Source organism: Talpa europaea, assembly GCF_964194135.1.
Source record: "Talpa europaea genome assembly, chromosome: 6".
In the NCBI taxonomy this organism is placed as follows: domain Eukaryota; kingdom Metazoa; phylum Chordata; class Mammalia; order Eulipotyphla; family Talpidae; genus Talpa; species Talpa europaea.
In genome coordinates, this window is record NC_140072.1 from 1,476,238 (window position 1) to 1,497,500 (window position 21,263).

At 62.7% G+C, this 21,263-nt stretch overlaps 1 protein-coding gene across 1 annotated transcript; it reads left to right on the plus strand.

Moving 5' to 3' along the window:
- Positions 1-1,104: 1,104 nt before the first annotated feature.
- RNF144A (ring finger protein 144A) lies at positions 1,105-16,935 on the plus strand (the record flags this gene model as incomplete). The annotated part of the gene is made up of 7 exons (XM_084235720.1): positions 1,105-1,245; positions 4,725-4,829; positions 4,944-5,004; positions 9,315-9,522; positions 12,788-12,935; positions 14,966-15,055; positions 16,804-16,935. Exons 1-7 carry the CDS (start codon positions 1,111-1,113, stop codon positions 16,933-16,935), a joined length of 879 nt encoding a protein of 292 aa, XP_084091846.1. The 5' UTR covers positions 1,105-1,110.
- Between the last annotated feature and the right edge of the window lie 4,328 nt (positions 16,936-21,263).

A 21,263-nucleotide genomic window follows, 5' to 3' on the forward strand; every position in this document is an offset into this window, starting at 1 on the left:
GGGGCGGGGAGGTCAGGGCCCCGCGGCGCCCACGGCGCTGGAGCCCACGCTGAGATGTTTCAGGTCAAATGAGCACATTTCGCCTCCTGGCCAGCGGGTCTCCCTCCGAGCGCCGTTTTCTCCGCCGGCCCTTCCCACCCCAGCCCGCCGCCCCCAGCCCGCCCACGGCTCCGCAGGACCCCGGCCGCGGCGCTCAACCCGCCTTGCAGACATGGGAGGTGCTTGGGTTGAATAGTGCGTGTGGCTGACCAGATGTTCCTCTGCCAGTTTGTTGTTCCCTCTATGACTTGACGTGCACAACAGGAAAACAAAGGCTGGCTCTGCTTTGCGTGTCGCGGCAGATGCCGAGTTCAAGTCTGCAGCTGTTCTGTGTCTGCGAGATCCTCTCCAGCTCACCCCGCATGCAGGGAAGCGCTGACGGCCTCCCCGACGTGTGTCTTTGCTGTCACCATGGGGGTCATCGCCAGGAGCCGTCTCATAGTCTGCTCTGGAGGGAAGGGGCCCTGGTGCGGGAGGCTGGCCTTGAGCTGCTGCGGAAGGGGCCACGCAGGCCGAGCCCATTGCGGGAGGTCCAGGTGGAATCAAGGTCCAGGAAGAGAGGGTGTGTCCTGCCCCTGCCGCTGTGCTGAGGGTCACGCCCGCCCTTGGAGCGGCTGTGACAGGATCGGGAGCAGGAGAGTTGGGGTGAGGGGTGGTGCTGACATGGGAGGGCAACAAGCCAGGGTGAGCCACAGTGGACGGTCCAGGCAGGAGGTATCCAAGGATGCTGCCTGCCGAGGCCTGGCCATGGGGCAGGGTCCTGGCTCTGGAACCTTCTGTTGAAGGAGAGCCCTGACTTTGCACCATGCTGTGCAGCCGAGTCTGGGGACGGCGTGGCCCACAGGGGCCTAGGGGGGTGGGAAGTAGCTGCTGGGAGGGAGACGTGGAAGTAGGCCCTCAGCCGGGCCTGTCCCCAGGTCAGAGGCCCCTGGCCAGGGCTCCTCAGTGGACCCAGGTGTGACCCCGAGGCCTGCCCATCTGTGCTCGCCCTGGGCCCGGACACCCCGGAAGGCGCCTGTGTCGGGGCCGTGGGCTCTGACGCTGTGCTCTCTCGTTTCAGACTGCTCGGCCATGACCACGGCGCGGTACCGGCCCACCTGGGACCTGGCACTGGACCCACTGGTCTCCTGCAAGCTGTGCCTGGGGGAGTACCCGGTGGAGCAGATGACGACCATCGCCCAGTGCCAGTGCATCTTCTGCACCCTGGTGGGTCTTTCGGGGAGGCCCGGCTCCTGCACGTGGGGGCCCCGTCCCTAGCGGAGAGGTCTCCCTGCCGAGACTCCCATGCGGTTCTCAGAGAAGTCCCCGAGCAGATTTCCCTCCAGTCGCTGATGGTGCAAAAGCGTCAGTTAAACAGAACCTTAGAGGCCGGCGCGCAGCTGACCTTCTGTGCTTGGGCCGCACCTGCCCCCCCAAAGCTTTGTCCCCCTTGCTTCATAGTCAGCAGTTCAGCGTGAGGTGGCGGCGCCGCGGCCCAGCGAGCGCAGCCCAGCCCTCCCGCTCCCCGGCAGCCTCGGGCTCAGCGCAGACCTGGATGGGGCCCCCGCCTTGTTCTCACTGCTCGCGCTGGTGGCGGGCGCAGGGAGGTCTGGGGGGTCTGTTCTTGCTTGTCCGGGGCAGGGTCTGCTCGCACTGGTGGTAGGCTCCGGGGGTGGCGGGTTCTGGACCCGAAGCAGTGGGGGGTGGGGAGCGGCGCCTGCGCTTGGCCTGCCCGTGCCTGCGCGGGGGGTGCTCTCTGCACTGCCGCCTGCCAGCCGCGCGGCTGCCTGGGTCTGAGAGCCAGGTCCAGGCGTGGACGCCACGCGGCCCGGGCTGGGGTGGCCCACTCCACCCAGGGCCCCCACAGACCTTGGGTTCATAAGGACGTGGAGGTCGGGGGGCAGGAGCCGGGGCCTGCCCCACTGGGACCTGACTCGTGCTGCAGATCCCACCTCTCAGACCCGGGAAGTGAAGGCGCCCGCTCCTTTTTCAGACCGTCCCTTACATTTTTCTTGATTTCCCCATTTTTCTCTGAATTGAAGAAATATACAAACAACAACAAACATTCACAAAAGAAAACAGCCACTTTCTTTCCTTTCCATTAAAAACCCAGCTGCTTTTGTGTTCTGCTCCCAGAATGGGGGGACTTTCCAGTCCACAGCGGGCAGGGCCGTCGACACACATAGCAAGGGCCTTGGCAGGCCCCAGGTCTCGGCGGCTCGCACCGGACAGCACGGGGCCCGGCCTGGCAGCCACAGGGTGTCCCCAGGACAGAGGAGGGCGCGGCGAGCCACGGGTCTGCCCCTCTGCACCCACTCGTTGTCCGTCTGTACCGTCTGCCTGTCACCAGCTCCTGTGAGCCCCTCCCGGGGGTCACGCCCAGCACTGGGAGCGGAGACACAGCAGGTCTTGCTGTCAAGGCCTCGCCCGACGGAGGGGCCTGCGCCAGGGTCACAACTGTGGACGACTGTGGGCCAGGGCAGGACAGAGCATGTGTGAGTGCGTTTCTCGGCACCCGGGCCGGGTGGGGTTGCTGTCCCTCACCTTACCTCGTGGAGGGGAGCAGAGGCCCACGGGCACGGGGCTGCGACCGCAGGGAGTCGGCTGGGGCTCAGCCCCGCTGTGGTGGGCGGCCTGGCTCTGGACCCTGCCCCAGGCTGTCGGCCACGCTGGTGCCAGTCACGGCGGGTGTCTGAAGAGGACAGGGCGGCTCAGGCGCCGTGGCCACAGCTTCTGGGCACTTGCCCTACTTGTTGGGTCAGCAGCCGTCAGCGGACCTCCAAGTGAGGAGGCAGGCCGTGCGCAGACGGGGCTTTGGGGCGAGCAGGAGGTCTTGGGCCCGTGTTTCCTTGGCAGGGACTGCTCGCAGCTCGGCGGGGCTGGCGCGTTGTCTGTGGGCCAAGGTTTCAAGGAGCTGGAAGGCAAAATGGAAAAGGAAATGCCTGGTACATTCTGTGGCTCTTACCACTCCCCCTCCTATGTAGAGAGGACGCCCCTTTCCAGGAACAGGATGACCTTGATTTCTGTTTTTTTAAAGTGATTATTTTTGAGAGTCTTCAGTGAATGAACCTTCTCACTTGCTAGAACTGTGAGAATCGTCATTTATATCATCTCATCATGTATATGTTGAGCAATGCGACTGGCCTTTGCTGGACGGTTCTCGTGCATGAGATTCCCACCACCCCATGACAGGCGCTCAGGCCATCCCACATGACAGGCCGTGAAAACGGGGCGAGTGGGGAGAGGAGCAGATGGTGCCGGGACCCGCAGAACTGCGGGGGCCACCGCGGGAGCCCCTCCCCCAATGGAGACCCTGCTTTCTTGCTTTTTTTTTTAAAGATTTATTTATGCATACAAAAACTGGGGTACAGGCCAGAGGTGTGGGGGTGAGAGGATTCAGCAGAGACAGAGTGGGGAGCAGAACAGGTGGATTGATTGAAATCCACTGCTGAGGGGAGCAGCAGGGAGACAGGAGAGGTCTGCTGCGCCCTGTGGGTAGCTCCCTGGCGGGGGATTGAACTCGCGCTGCAGAGACTGGGGACAGCTTCACAGTGCTGTGCGTGACCCCTGCGCCACCAGGGAGGCCCGAGACCCTGCTTGCATAGGACAGAATCCATCATACATCTTAGGGCGCAGTAGAGACTTATAGGGTGTAGCTTTGCGCTTGTCTCAATGGATTGCTAATAGACTCTTCAGCGGGGTTATTTCAACACTACGAAGTGTGGCTGTTTTGAACCCAGACCACCCGCCGGGCTGGGCTTCCCGCCTGGGGGCGCTGCTGAGAGATTGTCTCTGCGTCTTCTCTCTGGCCCTGGTGCTTCGTGTGCTTTTTGTTCTCATGTGAACTCTTCACAGTCCTGCCTCGGCCACGTTAGCAGCGCACTCCGGGGAGCCGTGTCTTCTGCTTGTTTACGGTGTGTTTTTCAGGGCGCACTGGCATCTAACAGAGGACGTCTTGGGGGGAGGCCTGGGCGCTGTGACGGCCTCACTGCTTTGATGCGAGGCTGCCCGTGCTGCCACGCGGCTTCTGTGACCAGCATCTTCGGGCCTCCCAAGCGGCCAGGCCCTGCCAGTCACGCGGGGGGAGTGTGCCTGGACGTGGACCTCCAGCTGGATGCAGGCGTCCTGTGGGTTTGGGTTCAAGGCCAGGAGGCTGCTGTGGGTTAGCTGACAAGTCCGTTGGCGACTCAGGTTTCACACCGAGGTGACTGTCGCGCCTGTTGGTGAGGATGGTCTTGGGGCTCAGGCTGTCTCGGCAGCTGTGGCTTTAAGTGAAAACACAGAAGGGGGCGAGTGCCTCGGCCGTGTCCTTTCACCATTGTCCACCGGCCTCTCTTCTCCCATCACGACACGGCGAGCGATGTTGGACGGCAGCGTTAGTCGGAGCTCCTGACCGTGACTCACCGCCCGGCGTGCCGTGTGCACTCGGGGGTGCTGCTGGACCTCTGGCCGTGTTTCCGAGGCTGTGGCCGGGACTGTCCGCAGACCCCGCTCGGTGAACCGGCCCGAGTCCGGGCGGAAGAGCTGCCCCAGAAGTATGTGTTGGGTGAATGAAACCATTAATTTGGCGGTTGCTATGGGCTACCCGGGGACAATACAAACCCGCGACGGAGCGGCGTGTGCACGCTGACCTTGTTTGAACGCACCTCTTCTGCCTCAGCCGCGAGGAAGTCGAGATTTCACAGCGCTTCTCTGTCTTCTTGCAGTGCCTGAAACAGTACGTCGAGCTCTTGATCAAGGAGGGGCTGGAGACTGCCATCAGCTGTCCGGATGCCGCCTGCCCGAAGCAGGGCCGCCTGCAGGAGCGCGAGGCAGGTGCCGGGGCCGCTGCTTGGGCCGCGCCGCGCCCTCCGCGTGGGGCGGGCTGGGGGCTCCGCCCAGTCTGTGGCCTCAGCTCCTGTTGCCCGCTCCCTCTTGCCCCCTAGATCGAGTGCATGGTTGCGGCTGAAATCATGCAAAGATACAAAAAGCTGCAATTTGAAAGAGGTAGGTGCCTTGGTCTGCCACCCCCTCTGATTCCTCTGGGGGAGTGATTTTGGTGGGCACGACTCTACATCACTCGGCTACGCTCGGGGCAAATAAGTGATGTGACTGGACTCGTGATTCCCTGCGGGCAGGCTGGACCCTCGAGTTGCTCATGCCCAGGAGCTCACACCTAGGAGCGCATGTCCGAGCCTTGGTTGTGCATCTGATTGTAGCAGGAAGGATTCGGGAAACAATTTGCGTGGAGGGATTTGGGTTTAAGGGGTGGTTTCGTGGGACAGACCTTCACAGGGGCCTATTCTTCAGCCAGTTAAGAGAGAAGGGGACTAAGCTCTTGGGCTGTGCTGAATTTCTGATGCAGGAGCAGCAGGGCTCAGCACGAACTGGTCACTGGTGGCCGTATCAGCCTGTAGCCCAGGTGTCTCTGCATGCCCACCCCCCAGGCGGGTTAGTCCAGGGGTGCCTGTGGAGCATGGAGTCTTTTTTTTTTTTTTTAAGATTTATTTATTTACACAAGATCTGGGGTACAGGCCAGATGTGCGGGAGGGTGGGAGGATTCACCAGAGCCAGAGTGGGGAACAGAACAGGCAGACTGACGAAGTACACTGCTGAGGGGAGCAGCGGGCAAGGCAGGTGAGGTCTGCTGCGCTGTGTGGGACCCTCGCTCGCTGGCTGGGACCGAACCCACACTGCAGAGGCTGCTGACAGCTCCACAGCGCTGCGCTCAATCGCCTGCGCCACCAGGGGCGCCCGTGGAGCATGGACTCTTATCTCAGTCTCAGCGGCCCTGCGGTGGCCGTGACCTAGAACCTGACCCAGCACACTCTCCCTGGTCTCCCACTCAGTGTCGGGCCTTGCAAGCCCCCCAGGCTGGCGCCCCGCTTGGGTGTCCACGAGGCTGGTCCTCTGGCAAAACGGTTGTGAAGAGACAGCGTCCGAGTTCCATGGCTTCTGCCTGCTTTGTCTCTGCCGCGGTCCAGGCTTCCTGGGCCGGCACTGGGCCCGGGTCAGCAGCCGGTACGGAGGCGGCCCTGGTCACGCGCTGACCGCAGAGCCGCCCAGCTAAGGACAGAGGGCGGCGCAGAGCGAGGGAGTCCAGGAGGCTGCTCGTTCAGCTGAATGGGGACAGGCTCTTGCTGGGTTCTGTTTTGTTTATTTTTTTAAAAAATGCTAAAGATAGTTGTATTTCCTCTGAGACTGGCTTCTCAAAAAAATGGCAACGTGCAGCCAATTTGAAAAATCAACCAGGATTTTTGATGGCAGTAAAATCTGTTTTCCAGAACTTTTCACTTAAATGGCTTGAATCATGGTTTGGAGCAGTTTCTAGACTAACTGTAACGCCCCGTGGTAGAAGTGTTGCTATCGGTGCTGTGACCTGGGTCAGCTTGTGTTTCTGAGACTTTCAGGCTCTTTGGAAGACATTTTCCAGGAGGATTTTGATAGAAACAGCAATTATTTGGGTTACAAGAAAATGAACTTTCTATGACATTGAATTTGAAAATGCAGCCGGGTAAATGTTCCCACCTAATGGTTTCTCCGCTGCTAGCGTCAGAGGCACTTTTCTCCTTTTGCATGAAAATGAGGCCAACTTGACTTAGGTTAAAAGAAAAGCTCTGAAATCTGTCACTTTAAGACATTGTGCTAACATTATGCTGAAAACTATAAAAAGAGAGGACTCAGACTCATACCAGCAGGGGCCTGTGGAGTGAGACCTTAGGGCGACGAGCCAGGCTTTCGAGCCAGGACGTGGAGCCAGCTTGGAGATAGGATCAGAGCAGGTTTTGACTTGGCCTAGTCCTTGGAAATGTACTCGAGAAGAATGCTCTGGAAGAACCCCCTTCCATGGTTTCCTGAACCAGCTCCTGACCACAAAGGCCCAGGGTCCGTGGAAGTCACGAGCACGTGGGCTGCCTCGCTGTGGAGCCAGCTGACCCGTGGACACGTCCCCGCCCTCCGGCGTGTTGGGCCGGCCGGGAGCAGGCACGCAAGCTGCAGGCTCTTTGTTTCTTCACCATCACCCCATGACTGTCCCTCCCTCCTCCCTCCGGCTTCTCCCCCACCCCCGGCCTCTGGAAGCGTCTCTGGTTACCACTGTCCTCTAGTTTTTATTAGTATCCGGCTTTGTCAGAAGGGGGGCTTTCCTTCCTGGCATTTGTTCCCACACGGCTCCTCTAAAGACTGGGGTGGGGATAGGCCTGGGGGGGGCAAGCACCCTGGGCTTTAGCATGACATGCTGCCCTGTCCACTTCCAGGTCCAGCTCTCCTGGACCGCCTGCCGCCCGGTGCACCCCCTTCCTGCCTGCACTCCCTTGCGGAGTTACACTGGTTGTGCAAAAATGAGGGGAGATGACCTGGTCGGGGCATGTGGGGTGCCTGGGCTAGTGCGGCCGGCCTTGCCTGGCCTCCGTCACAGGCTCCCCAGAGCAAAGGTCTGAACAGGGCAGCGTGGACATCAGGTGGGGACACGGCGTCACACAGAAGGTCACAGCAAGGTGAACCTCCTCTGGCCGCAGCCAGGGCCACGCTGGGGTCTGCCACGGCTCGCGCTGGCCCAGAGGCAGGAGTGTGTGGAGAAGACTCCATGAAGAGAGTTGGGTGAGGGACGCTGCCAGGAGGACGCACGGCAGGGTTCCCGGGGCACACACCTTGGGCATTTCCTCCAATGCTAGGTCTTCCTGGATCCACAGGAGGGTCCCCTCTTTTCATCTGATCCCTAAGCCCAGGCCTGGGGCAGTGCCCCCCCACATGTACCTGGGCCGGCCGTCGCCCCTTCCCACAGAGCCCCCTGGATCTGGCAGCCAGACAGTTTTTTAGAAAAGCAAACTGGCACACCAGGGAGTGACGGGCGCCGACGTGCCTCTCTCCTGCTGGCGCTGTGTGAGGGTTTCCCATTCAAATGGTGAAGCATGGTGCAAATTACATTCAAATTCCAAGGTTCCTTCATGGCACCAAGTTCTCTAAATCTTCCACCAGATCTACTGATTTGATATTTTGTGCCATTAATTCACATTTAAAAAAAACGGGGGTGTTAGATCAAAGTTGGTCAATGTTGGCCAATGGGCCAGTCTAGGCCAGTCTGTGGCCGTGTTATTTTATAAATAAAGTTTTACTGGAACATCACTATGGCTCGACAACGCAGCTTTGGCGCCGCAGCAGCAGACCTGGGCAGTTGGGACAGCGGCTGCAGGGCCTCCAAATACTGAACTACCCTGTCTGCCCCTTTAGGGACAGGCCCGCCCGCACCGCATTAGGCGGGGTGACGGCTTTCAGGTTCTGTCTGATACAAGCTTGTTCCCAGAGGCCTCGGTCGGCTCCCCCATTTGATCGGGACAAGCTGACTGGCACGTCCTGTGGAGCCCATGTGGGGGGTACCTAGGACCATGTCCAGCCCCCAGTGAGTTCAAACTGCTTTTGTGATGGGAGTGAAATGACCCTGTGGCTGTGAGTCTGTCTCATGGCCTAGAAGCTACTAGCACCTTTCAAGGCTTTCCACATCTCCCCAGAGAACTCCAGTGTCTCAGCGTCTCCCCAGGAACAGCACCGAGAAGCCGGGATGCTGCGGCCTCCTTGTAGGCCTTTGGAGACGGCCCGTTGGCCTTTGGCAGCCCGGCCACATCCTGTGGTTTCTGGTCCTGTGCTGCCGCCCACTGCCCCCTCACTGAGAATCCCTGGTCACCTTGGACAGAGGGTAAACGGGTCCAACCCCAGCCTCACGAGGAACGGCCGCTCGGGACCGGTGGTCTCAAGGACGGCCAGACTTGAGCCGGGGCGTGAAGGCAGGGGCCGCGGGAACCTGCTTTTCCAGACCAGTTTCCTTCCTGTGCCGCTAAAACTGGCTTAGTCGCTCAGCCCCAGGCCGGGTTCAAGGACGCGCTGGCTGTAAGTGTTGGCTTGCACAGGGGCTGCAGAGCGCCTCGGGCCCAGCCGGGGGTGGCCGTGGCCGGCAGGTGAGCCCGGCATGGGATGACCTGGCCGTCTCCCCTCCCTTGTTCCCTTTATTCCCATCTTGCAGCAAGCGCTCCAGGGCCTGCGCCCGCCTCACTGACCTGACAGGGAAAGCTGCGTCCTGGGGGCTGTGGGGAGAGGGAGGGCCATGGATGCAGGTGCTCAGGTGACCCAGATGGCTGGTGCTCGCTGTCCTCCAGGGCCTGCCGGGTCATCTGGACGAGCAGCAGAGTCCCTGCAGGACACAGGGCCTGTTACGCCTGGCGCCTGGCTGTGTTGGGACGTGACTTCCCCTCACCTTTGAAAATAAGAGTGGGTGCCCCTGGTGCGTTCCCTGGAGCTGATGCCCCTTTTCTCTCCCGGTCTAGAGGTGCTGCTGGACCCCTGTCGGACATGGTGCCCAGCGTCCGCCTGCCAGGCCGTGTGCCAGCTGCAGGAGCTGGGGCCGCAGACCCCCCAGCTGGTGCAGTGCAAGGCCTGCGACACGGAGTTCTGCTCTGCCTGCAAAGCCAGCTGGCACCCCGGCCAGGGCTGCCCTGAGACCATGCCCATCACCTTCCTCCCTGGAGAGAGCAGGTATCTCGCGTCCGTGCAGAAGGCAGGGCTGGGGGCGGGGGGACCTGGCCTTTCCCCTAAATGTACCCTTGGGGATGCGCCTGCTCCTGGCTGGGCCCCTCCCGGTCACACCTGGGTCGTCTGGTTGGTTGGTTCTTATTGCTGGAGAGCGGATTCTCTGCTGGCGCCGGGCCAGGCTCAGGAAGCACACATGCCCAATAAACAGTCCAGGGGAGAATGGCCTCCGCCTCCCACCCAGGCCTCCCACTACCCTCCCCGCCCTGGGCCCTGGCCCTGGTGCTGCAACACCAGCCACATAGCTTGTGTCAGAGCCCGCGGCAGCCTGGTCTGCGCTCGCTGGACCCTCCTCATCCATACCTCGTCCACAGCTCGCGCTCAGACACGAGGAGGCGCCAGTTAGCGTTACCCAGGCTGTGAGCCTGTGTGGTTACCAGAGCTGGGTTCTCAGCCTGGGGAGGACGTGTGCAGGAGGCGCAGTGCGAGGAGGGCACAGAGCAGTGTCTCCATGATCCGGGCAGGCGGGTAAAGGAGAGTCCTGGAGCCCTCGGTGGTTTTTCAGGCTTTTATTGGGCTTTTTACAAGGCAGGGGGACTGGGGGGGCCGGTGAGTCTTCACTCTTACTGGGCTCTCTGGCGTTTTCTCGTGGTCTCTGCTTCTCCTTTGCTGCCCTCTTACTCTCGTTCTGCTGGCGTCCCTGTGACTCTGCCCTTATAAGTCCCGTCTCAGCCCAGGTGCACCCACCTACACAGGTGTGCCCACACCCTGTTCCAGGTGCCGCCATCAGGCGTGCGTGTAGGACCCCAGGGATCCATCATTAACACTAATGGCAGGAGGGCAGAAAAGCCTGATAATTTTCACTTACCCTACAGGCGAGTTAGGGCCTCAGCCTCAGGAAGCAACCAGGCGATCTGTTTAAAGGAGGGCCCTCCACCCTAGTGAGCGTGTGAGTGGGTTCCCACATTCGGAGAAGCAAGACAACCAGTCCCGAGAGCGCAGTGCAGTCTGGGTGATGTGGAGGCGGGACTCGGCAGAAGAGGGACCCGAGGTGGAGGAGCGTGCATGCTGCAGCCCGAGGACTCCCGCCCTCCCATCCTGAGGTTCTGCTTCCTTTAGTTCCTGCTCAGGGTGGTTGTGGCTCCACAGCATCTGTGTGCGTGAAATCCCTCCACCCCCCGCAGACATCACCAAGAACAGAAACCAAAACAAAACACATGTGCAACTTCAAAAGTGAAACAAGGCCGATTAAAATCAAAATGTACAAATCTCATTTTGTGGAAATGTAAAAATCAAGATCTCACATAAAAGTCTGAATTTCTGGCTGATCTGGGCAAACATGCCCACTTGCTGACAGTCATCTGCAGCTGAGCATGTACCGGCTCCCTAGACGGGGTTTGCATCAGCTGTGGCTTGTCCACAGTCCTCACCACTCCCTCTTGCCTCCTGCTTCTGAGGCTGATGGTCAGGTGTCCTTGCCACTGCAAGCCCACGTAGCTGGTCTCACACAGTAGAGTTGTCCTGTTTAAAGTCAGACCTTCCCTTAGCCCGTGTTCCCACTCGTCACCTGACCGGCTTCACTCACGTTACGTGTTTTCCCCGTAAAGACATGAGAACATGTAGCGTGTGATGAAATGGTCAGTCTCCATTCTGCCTTCCTAAATGTGAGTTCAGAGTAAAAGATGTTATTGCTAATAATTTGAACTATACTTTGCGCTAGAAAATGTCTGAAAACCATGGTCCCTGCCGTGCACATTTCTCTGTGTGTCCCAAGAGCAGAACCAAAGCTCTGTCGTCCTGCTGCGGGCGCTCCCCGGCCTGCATACCGCGTGACTCCTGGCTCTGCAGAGCTCACATCACTCTAGCAGGAGTCACAGCCACAAGTGTGCAGAGGTAGTTGGAGGCTCGTCCGTCCACGCCCCTTACTCGTTTGCCCCTTGCAGCGACCTGGACCTGCTTTGTTCTAAATCACATCTGTTTGGCCTGTTAGTTTGCCTTAAAATTGTAAAAGAAGTTGATCTAGAAGGTTTCATTTCTCCCAGTGATGCTATCAATAACAATTGCTGTTTACGGACTGCTCCTCACTCTTGATCGTCACAACACCCCCAGGGGGCACGCTGTGGGCCTCAGCTGTGCAGGCAGGAGAGGGCTGCTATGACTAGCCCCGCCCAAGGGGCGTCTGTGCACGTCGGGTCCCTGAGCTCCCCACTGGGCTGCTGCGTCCTTCAGCACCTGCCTGCTCTACTGCTGAGCCGAACAGCCACGTTCAGCTGGGGCATTTGCACCGGGCAGGAGCCAGGGCTTGGGCGAGCCCTCTGGCTGGGTCGTAGGCTCAGCTATTTCGGTAGCGCTACTCAAGCCAGGCTGCACCCGCTCTCAAGCGTGCTGTGGTCGGGACGACAGGATCGGGCCCTCCCCCGACGTGCACTCAGCGGTGCACTGAGTTCCCAACAGGCAGCTCACCCAGCAGGAGCCATGTTTCCCCTGGTGACGTCATGTCGATGTTGCGTGGATGCCGTGAGTTAGCGCAGCGTGGCAGGAGCCGCCGTCATGTGTAGTAACACCTGCCACCTGGTGACTGTGCCCTCCAGAGCCCTTCGTGCGTCCCGCCAGCTGTCTGTTTAAAATGAATGGCACGAGGCCCTTCCGCGTCCCGGCAGGCGTGTGCGTGGCTTCCCCACGGCAGCAGAGCGTGCGTGGGAGGGAGCGCGGCCGCCCTTCCACGGCCCTTCCACAGCCCTGCCCTGCCCTCGACGGGAAGCCCAAGTCAGTCCGGGTCACACAGCTGGCTGTGGGGCAGCGCTCTGCACCCCCGGCCTCGCCAGCCGAGGACTGGAGGTCGTGTGTCTGCACTTTTGTTTCCTTCTGATGATGTCCAGGCGCATGGAACGGGCTCCGCCCCTTGCGAAGCAGACAGAGGCCGAACAGGTGCCTAACGGGCCTGATCCTACTCGCGTCTCCGCTCTAAGCCTTCAGCCGCATTTCCTCCAGGGTGTCTGGACATCACTAAGTTTAGATTCCTGCTGACGCTGCCCCCCCCCCCCCGCACGAGAAAGGCCTTCTGGGGTGGTCACGGCACGTTGTGCCCCTTTGACCTCACGTCGTGTCCAGTGCCCCGGGGCCCCTTGAGTTGAGCTTGTGCTTCCTGAGAATCAGGCCCCCAGCCACCGGCCCTGACGGCACCCCCAGCCCTGACGCTTCTCCCCCCGCCCCGCTGCCCCCCACGGCCCCCTCCTGACGACCCCGCCCGCGCCCCTCCGCTCTCCCGCAGCTCTGCCTTCGCCCCAGAGGACGACGATGCGCCCATCAAGCGCTGCCCGCAGTGCCGCGTCTACATCGAGCGGGACGAGGGCTGCGCGCAGATGATGTGCAAGAGCTGCAAGCACGCCTTCTGCTGGTACTGCCTGGAGTCCCTGGACGTGAGTACCGCGCCCCCACCAGGCCGCTCCCCGAGGGTGGGTGCTGCTTCCTGCGGAGCCAGGGGACGCCCCTGTGGGCAGAAGCGGCGTCTGGCGCGGGGACACAGGCAGCCTGGGCGGGTGGTTCCCGGGACTCTGCCGTGGCAGGCGTCTGGCCCGGATGGTCCCGCAGGCCTGGATCCTCCTGGAGGCTAGAGGGATGGGGGTTTTGGCTTGTTGGCTCGGCCTGGAGAGCCGTGCACGGGGTGCTGGGATGGGCCCCGGTTTCTCTCGGCCCTGGAGGCCATCCGAGACGGGGTGCCGCCGTGTTGGGGTTCTGGGGAGGACCCTCCTCCCGCTGTGTCCTGGCAGGATGGAGAGAGGGAGCACGGGCTTCCTCCTCCTCTCACAAGCTCCCATCCCATCGCGGGGGCCCATTGCACAGCCTCACCTGCACCTCCTTACTTCCCAAAGGCCCCACCTCCAGATCCCGGGGCGAGGGCTGCTGCGGTGAGTGTCCGGCAAGGCAGAGTCGGGAGCGTGGTGGGAAAGAGAGAGGGCGCGAGAGGCGGACACTGCCAGGCAGCTGTTCGGCGGCCAGAGGAGCCTGCCCTCCAAGCTAGCAGGGGTGGACGCTTCTCCAGCGCGTACCTGCAGGCGGTGCCCGGCCTGCCTCTCCCTTCTCGTGCTAAGGCCGGCCCCCGGACCCCGAGGCCGGGCCCCCCCGCTCCCGGCTTCCTCTAGAGCTGGGAGGTCTGGTGCAAGCGAGGCTGCTTTTTGGCCCCTGCCCGGTGGGTGTCCGGTGACGCCCTGGTGACTGGTTTTACAAGAGCTCATGGGACGTGTCTGACACCACCCTGAACTAGCAGAGCTGGTTGTCACTTCACATCGCCGAGCATCAAGTCACACGGGGGTGCGTGCATGTCTTCCGTCCTGTCCACACTGGGGGCTGCGCCAGCCCCCCTTACCCCACAGCAGCACTGCCCCGGGGTCCAGTGAAAAGGGGGTCAGAGCAAATCCCTGTGGACGATGTCAGTAGTCGCCCGCTGGCCGGAGGCGTGGATGATTCCGGCGAGGAGGACCCGATGACCCGCTCTGAGCGGGGCGGCCTGGAGGAGGCCCTCAGAGCGTGGTCTCTGTTCCTAAAGGGACCTGGGCCCAGGGCACGGATTGGGCGACTGGCCTCTGCAGGGTGGCGGGGGGGGGGTGTGGGCATCTTGCTGCCAGACCAGGTCAGACCTGCTCGGCCTCTGCAGGTTCTGAAAATGCGCCAGCATCCAGGTGGGGTGTGAGCTTGGCTGATGCTGATGCCCCCGGGCCTGCTGGTGGCCAAGCGAGGGCCCTCCTTGGGGTGGCATTTCGCCAGTTGGGGCAGAATGCGGGCGGCCTCCACCGACGGCCCCCCATGCCTGTGGCTGCCTTGACGCTTTCTAGGGAACAGAAAAGCTGCCTCCTGTTCAGGGGCCCAGAGGTTTGTGGAAAAAGCCCACAGGCTCATCTGGAGCATGGGAGACTGGGGTGTAGGGGCTCCCCTGGACGTCCTGAGACCAGGAAGCTCACACAGGGAGGTGGTCGGGCGTCATGGGACCCCCAGGCGAAGGGGCGCCCCTCAGGTCAGTGGGCTGGGAAATTGCATGGGAGGGTAGTCCCCAGCCCCCTCCCATGTCAGGGGGCGTTTAAAGGTCTGCCCTGAGGGGGCACCTCCCAGCCGAGCAGCTCCCGGAGGAGGATGGGCCAGAGATAAAGGGGACTCTGGCCTCCAGGAGTATCCCCTCAGGGTACAGGAGGGCCTCCCAGCTCCTGGTTCTGAAGCCCCACCTCTTCCAAGATGGTCTTTCCTCCTGAGCTGGAGCCAGAGGCTCCCAAGCCAGGGACCAGACGCCCCCTAGTGCCCGAGTCCTCCCTGCAGCTGTCCAGGCAGGCAGAGGTCAGGCACCAGCCATGCTGGACCTGCCCCCGCCTGTCCCCTGCCCGGGGCGTGGGGGAGACCCTGGCACAGCTCAGCCCTGCGCGGGGAGCAGCCCGGAGCCCACTCTCTGCTCCCTCCCCAGGACGACTTCCTCCTGATCCACTACGACAAGGGGCCCTGCCGGAACAAGCTGGGCCACTCCAGGGCCTCCGTCATCTGGCACCGGACGCAGGTAGGGGGGGCACCTGACGCTTGGACCTGGGGGGGCGGCGGAGAACGTGTGGGGCAGGTGCAGGTGTGGGGCAGCCAGCAGGCTGGTGGGAAAGCCAGGTAGGGCCCCGGCGCAAGCCCGGGCGAGGCACAGCCTCAGAGGCCACCCCAGGCCTGCGCCCCCAGGCCCGCATCCGCTCCATCGCCCTCCCTCCTCCCTTCTCAAGAGAATGACAGGATCCCACCCAGAGTCGCCTCCTTAGAACAAACGGCCCGGGAGCCGCCAGTCTGAGGCAGGGGCCGAGCCCAGCAGCTGTTTTCTGTTGCCCCAGGCGCGCTGCCCTCTTTGCAAGCCCACAGTGGCCCTGACAGACCCTTACCCGGCTCCCTTCAGAGCCGAGAAACAGGCCCCGAGGGTGGCGGCGCCTGACAGGTTAGAGCCGCGCCCAGCGCGCTTTTCCCGCTCCGACGCGAGGCGGCGGCCCAGCGCCAGGCTTGTGCTGGGGTCGGGGCCGTGGGGGCTGAAGCCGGGATGGGGGCCGCCAGCCCAGGAGGAACTGAACTTCGGGCTTCTTGGACCCCTCTCCCGCCTGGATTTTCATGGTAACGTGTGCGTTTGAGGCGCGTTCCCTCCGGCATCGGCGGCGGGCTTGAGCAAAGTCCAAGCGTGCGGCGGTCACTGTTGGGGTTGAATCCCCAGGGATGACTCGGGCGTGTCCCTCCCGGGTGCAGCGCACCCGGCCTCGCCTCCCCGGCCTCGGGCCTCGCCACCCCCATGTCCCCGGGAGCCCTCCTCCTCGGGGCCCCTGCCCGGCCCCCGTTACGCCTGGAAGCCGGCAGAGGGGTCTGCAGACGGCGCTGCTGCCTGCTGAGACGGGGCTCCTCGAGGGCCGAGGTCTTCCGGGTCCATGGCAGCTGGGCAGCGTCCGGCTCGGGGCCTGGCGGTGAGCTGGGTGTGTGCTTGGAGGAAGGCTGGGGCTGCAGGAGGGAGAGGGACGGAGTTTTTAAAGGGAGGAAAGGGGACGGGGAGTAGAGGAACACAGCCCAGGCTCGCTCGGCCTCCCGCCCCCGCCCCTGAGGCCCGGCCTCCTGCCCCAGCACCTGTGGCCCGGCCTCCCGCCCCAGCAGCCCGGCCTCCCGCCCCAGCGGCCCGGCCTCCCGCCCCAGTGGCCCGGCCTCCCGCCCCAGTGGCCCGGCCTCCCGCCCCAGCCTCTGCAGCGGCCACCTGTGGCCCAGCTGTCCTCCTAGGCTCCACTGCCCGCACACAATGGCGTGTGGTGGCGGGCGCCTGGGAGAGTAGCACAGGCACGCACACCTGTAACTGCAGACACCTGGGCTGAGAAAACACACACACACACACACACACACACACACACGCGCGCGCGCGTGCACACACATGCATGCACACACGCACACACCTACGCACGCACGCACATGGTATTTGCATATGTAAATATGGACACCTGGGCCAAAAAGCAAAGCCAAGGATTAAAGGGGAGATTTCGGGCTCAGCTGCTGCTCCCCGCCGCCTGCTGGTCCGCCTGTGCCTGGTTCCGAGCTTCAGCATCAAAGGCCTGATACAGCCAAGGCCCCAGATTCTCTTTCCGTCTGCCCGAATCAGCAATGACGCTGCCGGCCTGGGCTGCTTACGCAACGGGGGGTGGGAGGGGGAGTGTGAGCAGAGATGAGGAGGGCTGGGGGGTCACCCCCCACCGCCGTGGGACCCACAGGCCCGCCCCTGACCCCGGATCCCGTGTCTCCTTCCTGCAGGTCGTGGGCATTTTTGCCGGATTTGGGCTCCTGCTCTTGGTGGCCTCCCCTTTCCTGCTCCTGGCCACCCCCTTCGTGCTGTGCTGCAAGTGCAAGTGCAGTAAGGGAGACGACGACCCGCTGCCCACCTAGGCCGAGGCGGACGGCCAGCAGGACCGCCCCCGGGAGCGAGGCCCGCCCCGCCCCCACCCAACATCTCTCTTGCCTTACGTGCCCCATTGAGCTTCACCGCGTCACGCCTGACGCCGCGATTTCAGGGACTGACGTCAGAGCGCTTGCCGCAGCCCAGGTAGCGCCGGGCTGGGAAGGCCAGGCCGCCCGTCCCTGCAGCCGCCGCTGCGCTTGGGGGGAGCCGGCTGCTCACGGGCCGTGTTCTCCTGTGGCCACGCGGGGTCTGGGGCTCTGGGCTTCTCTGCAGGGGGCCCCTCTCCGCGTCGGGATGAGCTTGGGGCTGAGGAGTCCTGGAGGATGGCCGCCCTCTGCAGACAGCACCTGACTTGTGACTGGAGGCCAGCACTCTGCTCGCGACAGCTGTGTTACTACCGATGGCATGTAGGACTCCTTTCTAGAAGGCTTTTCCCCAGCCGAGTAGTGAGATCAGCAAGGTGCATCTACACCATCCTATGCCTTTCTTGCAATGTGCATTTTGAGAAGTTACTGTTAAATGACTCTGACCTGGCCGCACTGCAGGAGACGGAGAAAGCCTTATGTTCTCTGTGTTTCCCTTGGCACCTGTGCCGGCGGCTTGTTGAGCGCCGTCGGCCGAGTCCTGTCATAGCGTGGTTCCTGCGTCGCTGCTTGTCCTTGAGAACCCGGCTAATGGGCAGCTGCGTCACCAGGTCTGCTTTGTGGTTTTTCTCGCTCGGGGCCGACCTCACACCCAGGGTGCAGCAAACATTGTCTCATGTCTTCAGGAGCCAAGTGTTTTACTGGGAAGTGGTTCAACTAGCAGTCTGGGGTTTGGCCGCAGGCCTCGTCCCCCCCCGTGGATGAGAGTCGGGAACCGCAGGGCTGACCCTCAGAGCAGGACCTCTCGGCAGGGCGGGGAGAGGCCTGTGTGTTCACAGTTGCTTGAGTGATGGAGGAGCCACTTCTGTCCTGCACGCCCCCCCCCCCGACCTTCTCACTTCACTGTTATTTTGACGAGGGATTTCACCTCTAGGGGCTTTTCCAGACTGTGAGTGACCGTCCCGTGGCTGCAGGAAGCAGGGGTTCAATAAGACACGTCACTCCACTAACTTCGCAGAGTGGGAAGCGCGGTCCTTAGGGGAGCTGATCTTCCTATGGCGTTTAAAGCCGCACGTGCTTTTAGAGAAAAGCAAAGTGGTTGCATCAAACTACGGACGACGAGAAGGCGCGTGGGGGGCATTAGCATTAGCGGGGGGCCTTGGGACACTGGTGAGCCTTCCACAAAGGGGCGCCCAGGACGAGACCCAGCTTGTGTGGCCGCACCCCTCGCGGGTGTGGAGACGTCTGTGTCTGGGGCTCGGGTCTAGAGGCCTGTCCCCTTCGCTCTGAGCGTTAGTGCGTGAGGGGAGCAGGAGCGGCTCACTCTCCCGCCCTCGTATTTATTTTCCTTGTGAAAGCGTGTGGGACGGTCTGTGTCACAGTCCTGTTGAATAGTCTTGTAGCTGCCCTTCAGAATGGAGGCACTGAGAGGACATCCCTGCGGCCGTCTGCTCGGATGAGCTGGGGCTGTAAGTCTCGTGGCTGGAGGGGTGACCGCAGGGACTACTGGTCCGTGCCTTTTCTGGAGGGGTGATGACTCCCTGGGTCCCAGGACAAGCCGGGGCTGCCCCTGTGGTCAGCCTGGGTGTGGACACGGTGATAGGCCTTGCACGAGGCTTGAAGAGGCGGTTCTGTCTCCAGTGACCCAACCCCCCCCCCCCCCGCAGGCCTTCTGTACCCCAACCTGTACTGGCAGCTGCCTGTTGTCCACTGCACTTGACGTGAGTCGCACGTAGTAGGGCCCCTGCCTCGGGCTTGGGTGGGGCCAGCCCTTCCCCAAGGCCTGGGCCCGGGCTGGGGCGCAGCTGCTGCGCTCCTGGTGGGTGAGGCCCTTGGGGAGGAAGGCGCCCCAGCCACGTTCCTCAGGGCCCTGACTTCTGTGCCTTCCCTCCCAGGCTCTGGTCTGGCGGGGACAGGAGGTCAGGGCTGCCAGGGCCCGTAGCGCCCATACGCCCCGACCCTCCGCATCAGGCACGCCTTGGCGTGCTGCACTTGACTTCATAATTAACGAGGCCGACACTGTCCTTTCTGTGCGACGATAGCAGCAGGAGCACATGGGGAGCTGCCGTAGCTGGGGAGCCTCCAGCAGGCCCCCTTCAGCCCGAGCGTTCCCCGTTGCTCACGGGGTGCAGCATTCACCAGCCGGTGTGATGAGCGAGCAGCACGTGGGAAACACTGGTTCTGTGTGAACCAGCAAAACCTGGGGGGTCTCTGTCCTGAGCAGGGACTTGCTGACGGCTCTGTGCAGACCCCCTGCGGGCACAAGTACGCCTGGGCTTAGAGAGGCCTTTAGACTCTGGGGAGGGGGGAAGGGGCCCGAGAGATCGCCACAGTCAGCTCTGTGCTGTCCCTCTGGGGTGACCGCGGAGGACACGGCTGCCCCGACGTTCCTGCAGCTCAGCAGCCGAGCTCCCCGGGGTCAGCTGAGCTCCCCAGGGTCAGCTGTGGCAGCACAGGGCCCAGTGGACAGCCCCGTCACAGAGACCCACCTAGAATAAGGGCTGCCAGAACACCCGAGGGTGCGTGGACTGCTGCCCCGTCAGCTCTTCCTCCACCCCCAGGAAGCTGCAGGCACCAGCACCAGCCACCTGGGGGGGCATCCTCTTCACGCGCCTGCTCAGGGCCTCCCTGACCAGAGGGAGGCCCGAGGGGGGCTGCCGGGTCTGCGAGAGAGATCCTTCCAGGCGACGTTCCCTTTCCCGCTGAGGTCACACAGTTTGAGTCATCGACGGGACCAGAGCGACCCCCCTGGTGTGTGAGGTGGGACGGAAGCGGGCAGCCCTTTCATGTGTCTCAGACTCTCGCGTATGACTCAATCCCCGGACGCACCTCGGCGCGGTGGATGGTCAAGGGCAGACTTCGCAAGCGGCACCTGGCGGCTCCTTGAAGGACGCTGACGCTGGCCGAGTCCTCGACGTGGAGCCAAGCCCCGCGGAGCAGCACAGTGAGGGATGGTGGCCGGTGTTGCCCTCCAGTGCCAAGAACCGGGCCGTGCTGGGGCCCCGCGGCCGCCGCCCTCCTGCCCCCACTAGAGCGCGAGGCTCCGGTGTCCCCCGCGGCCCCCCTGGAGTCCTGCCGTCCTGTCTTCCAAACTCCAGGGCCCCCACCCAGCGGCGCCCGCGGGTGTTGCTCCCGGTGCCCTGGCCTCTGCAGGAGGGGGTCCCGCGGCGGTCGCCAGAGCGACGCGCCGTGGGTGGGCGCTGTCCTGGCCGCCCCACTGTGATGTGGAGACGCTGCGATGCCTTTGCCTCGTGTTCGTACTTTGGATCCTCCGGACAGCTGGGGCCGCGGTCCCGGCCCGCCCGCGAGCTGACCGTGTCTCTGTCGTCCGCCTCCCCTCGAGGAGGGGTTTGTTTTTAATGATATTTTGGCTAGAATACAGGTTACTTTTGTAAATCCTGTCTGGCTCCATCTTTTGTACCTTCCGAGCGGGCGGCGGGCTGAGTGGGACCCTTGTCCTGACTCGGGGGGCGGGGAGGGGCGGGTGTCGCCGGGAAGGAGCCCTCGTCTGTCTGCTGGGGCTGCCGGCGCCCTGGCTCCAGAGCGGCGGGTCAGGTTGGGGTGATCCCGCCCACTCGTGTGCCCCCTGCGGGGCCAGGACCACAGACCCCCAGGACCACAGACCCCCAGGACCACAGACCCCCAGCTCGTGTCGGGAGTGTCATCACCTCGGGAGCAGCCGCATGGTGCCAGGAGGAAAAGGCGAACCGTTGGCTCTCGCCCACCACGTCCACTTAGTGAGTTTGCCAAGAGCAGCAACAGCGAGTCTAAGGCCGCATGTCCCCCCCACTAACCTCGCGGCCCCTGGGCTCACAGAGGGACACGCCGCGCTTCCCCCGGCACACCCCGGGAGGACGCCCGCGGCCCTCAGCCCCCTGCTCTGCTGCTCAGGCCCCTGCGCCCGGGGCCCGCTGGTTAAGGCAGAGCAAAATGGAGTGAAAATAAAAAAAGGGGGCTCGGGGGTTAAGGAGGAGGCAGAAAGGCCCAAGGTGACGGGATGAGGTGACGGGAAAATGAAACACTGTAAGTTACAGGCGAGATAAACCTACACCCTGTCTCTTCAGGCACCGCTTATGACAGGTGAGCGTGGTGCAGATGAGGCCTCACCTCGAGCACCTGCAGGTGTCCTGACAGGTGTCGACCCTCCCGCGGCGGCGCTCAGCCTGCCTCGCACGCTCTGTCCGCGTCGTCGGGAGGGAGTGGAATTCTGCGTCGGGAAAGGCAGCCCCTCG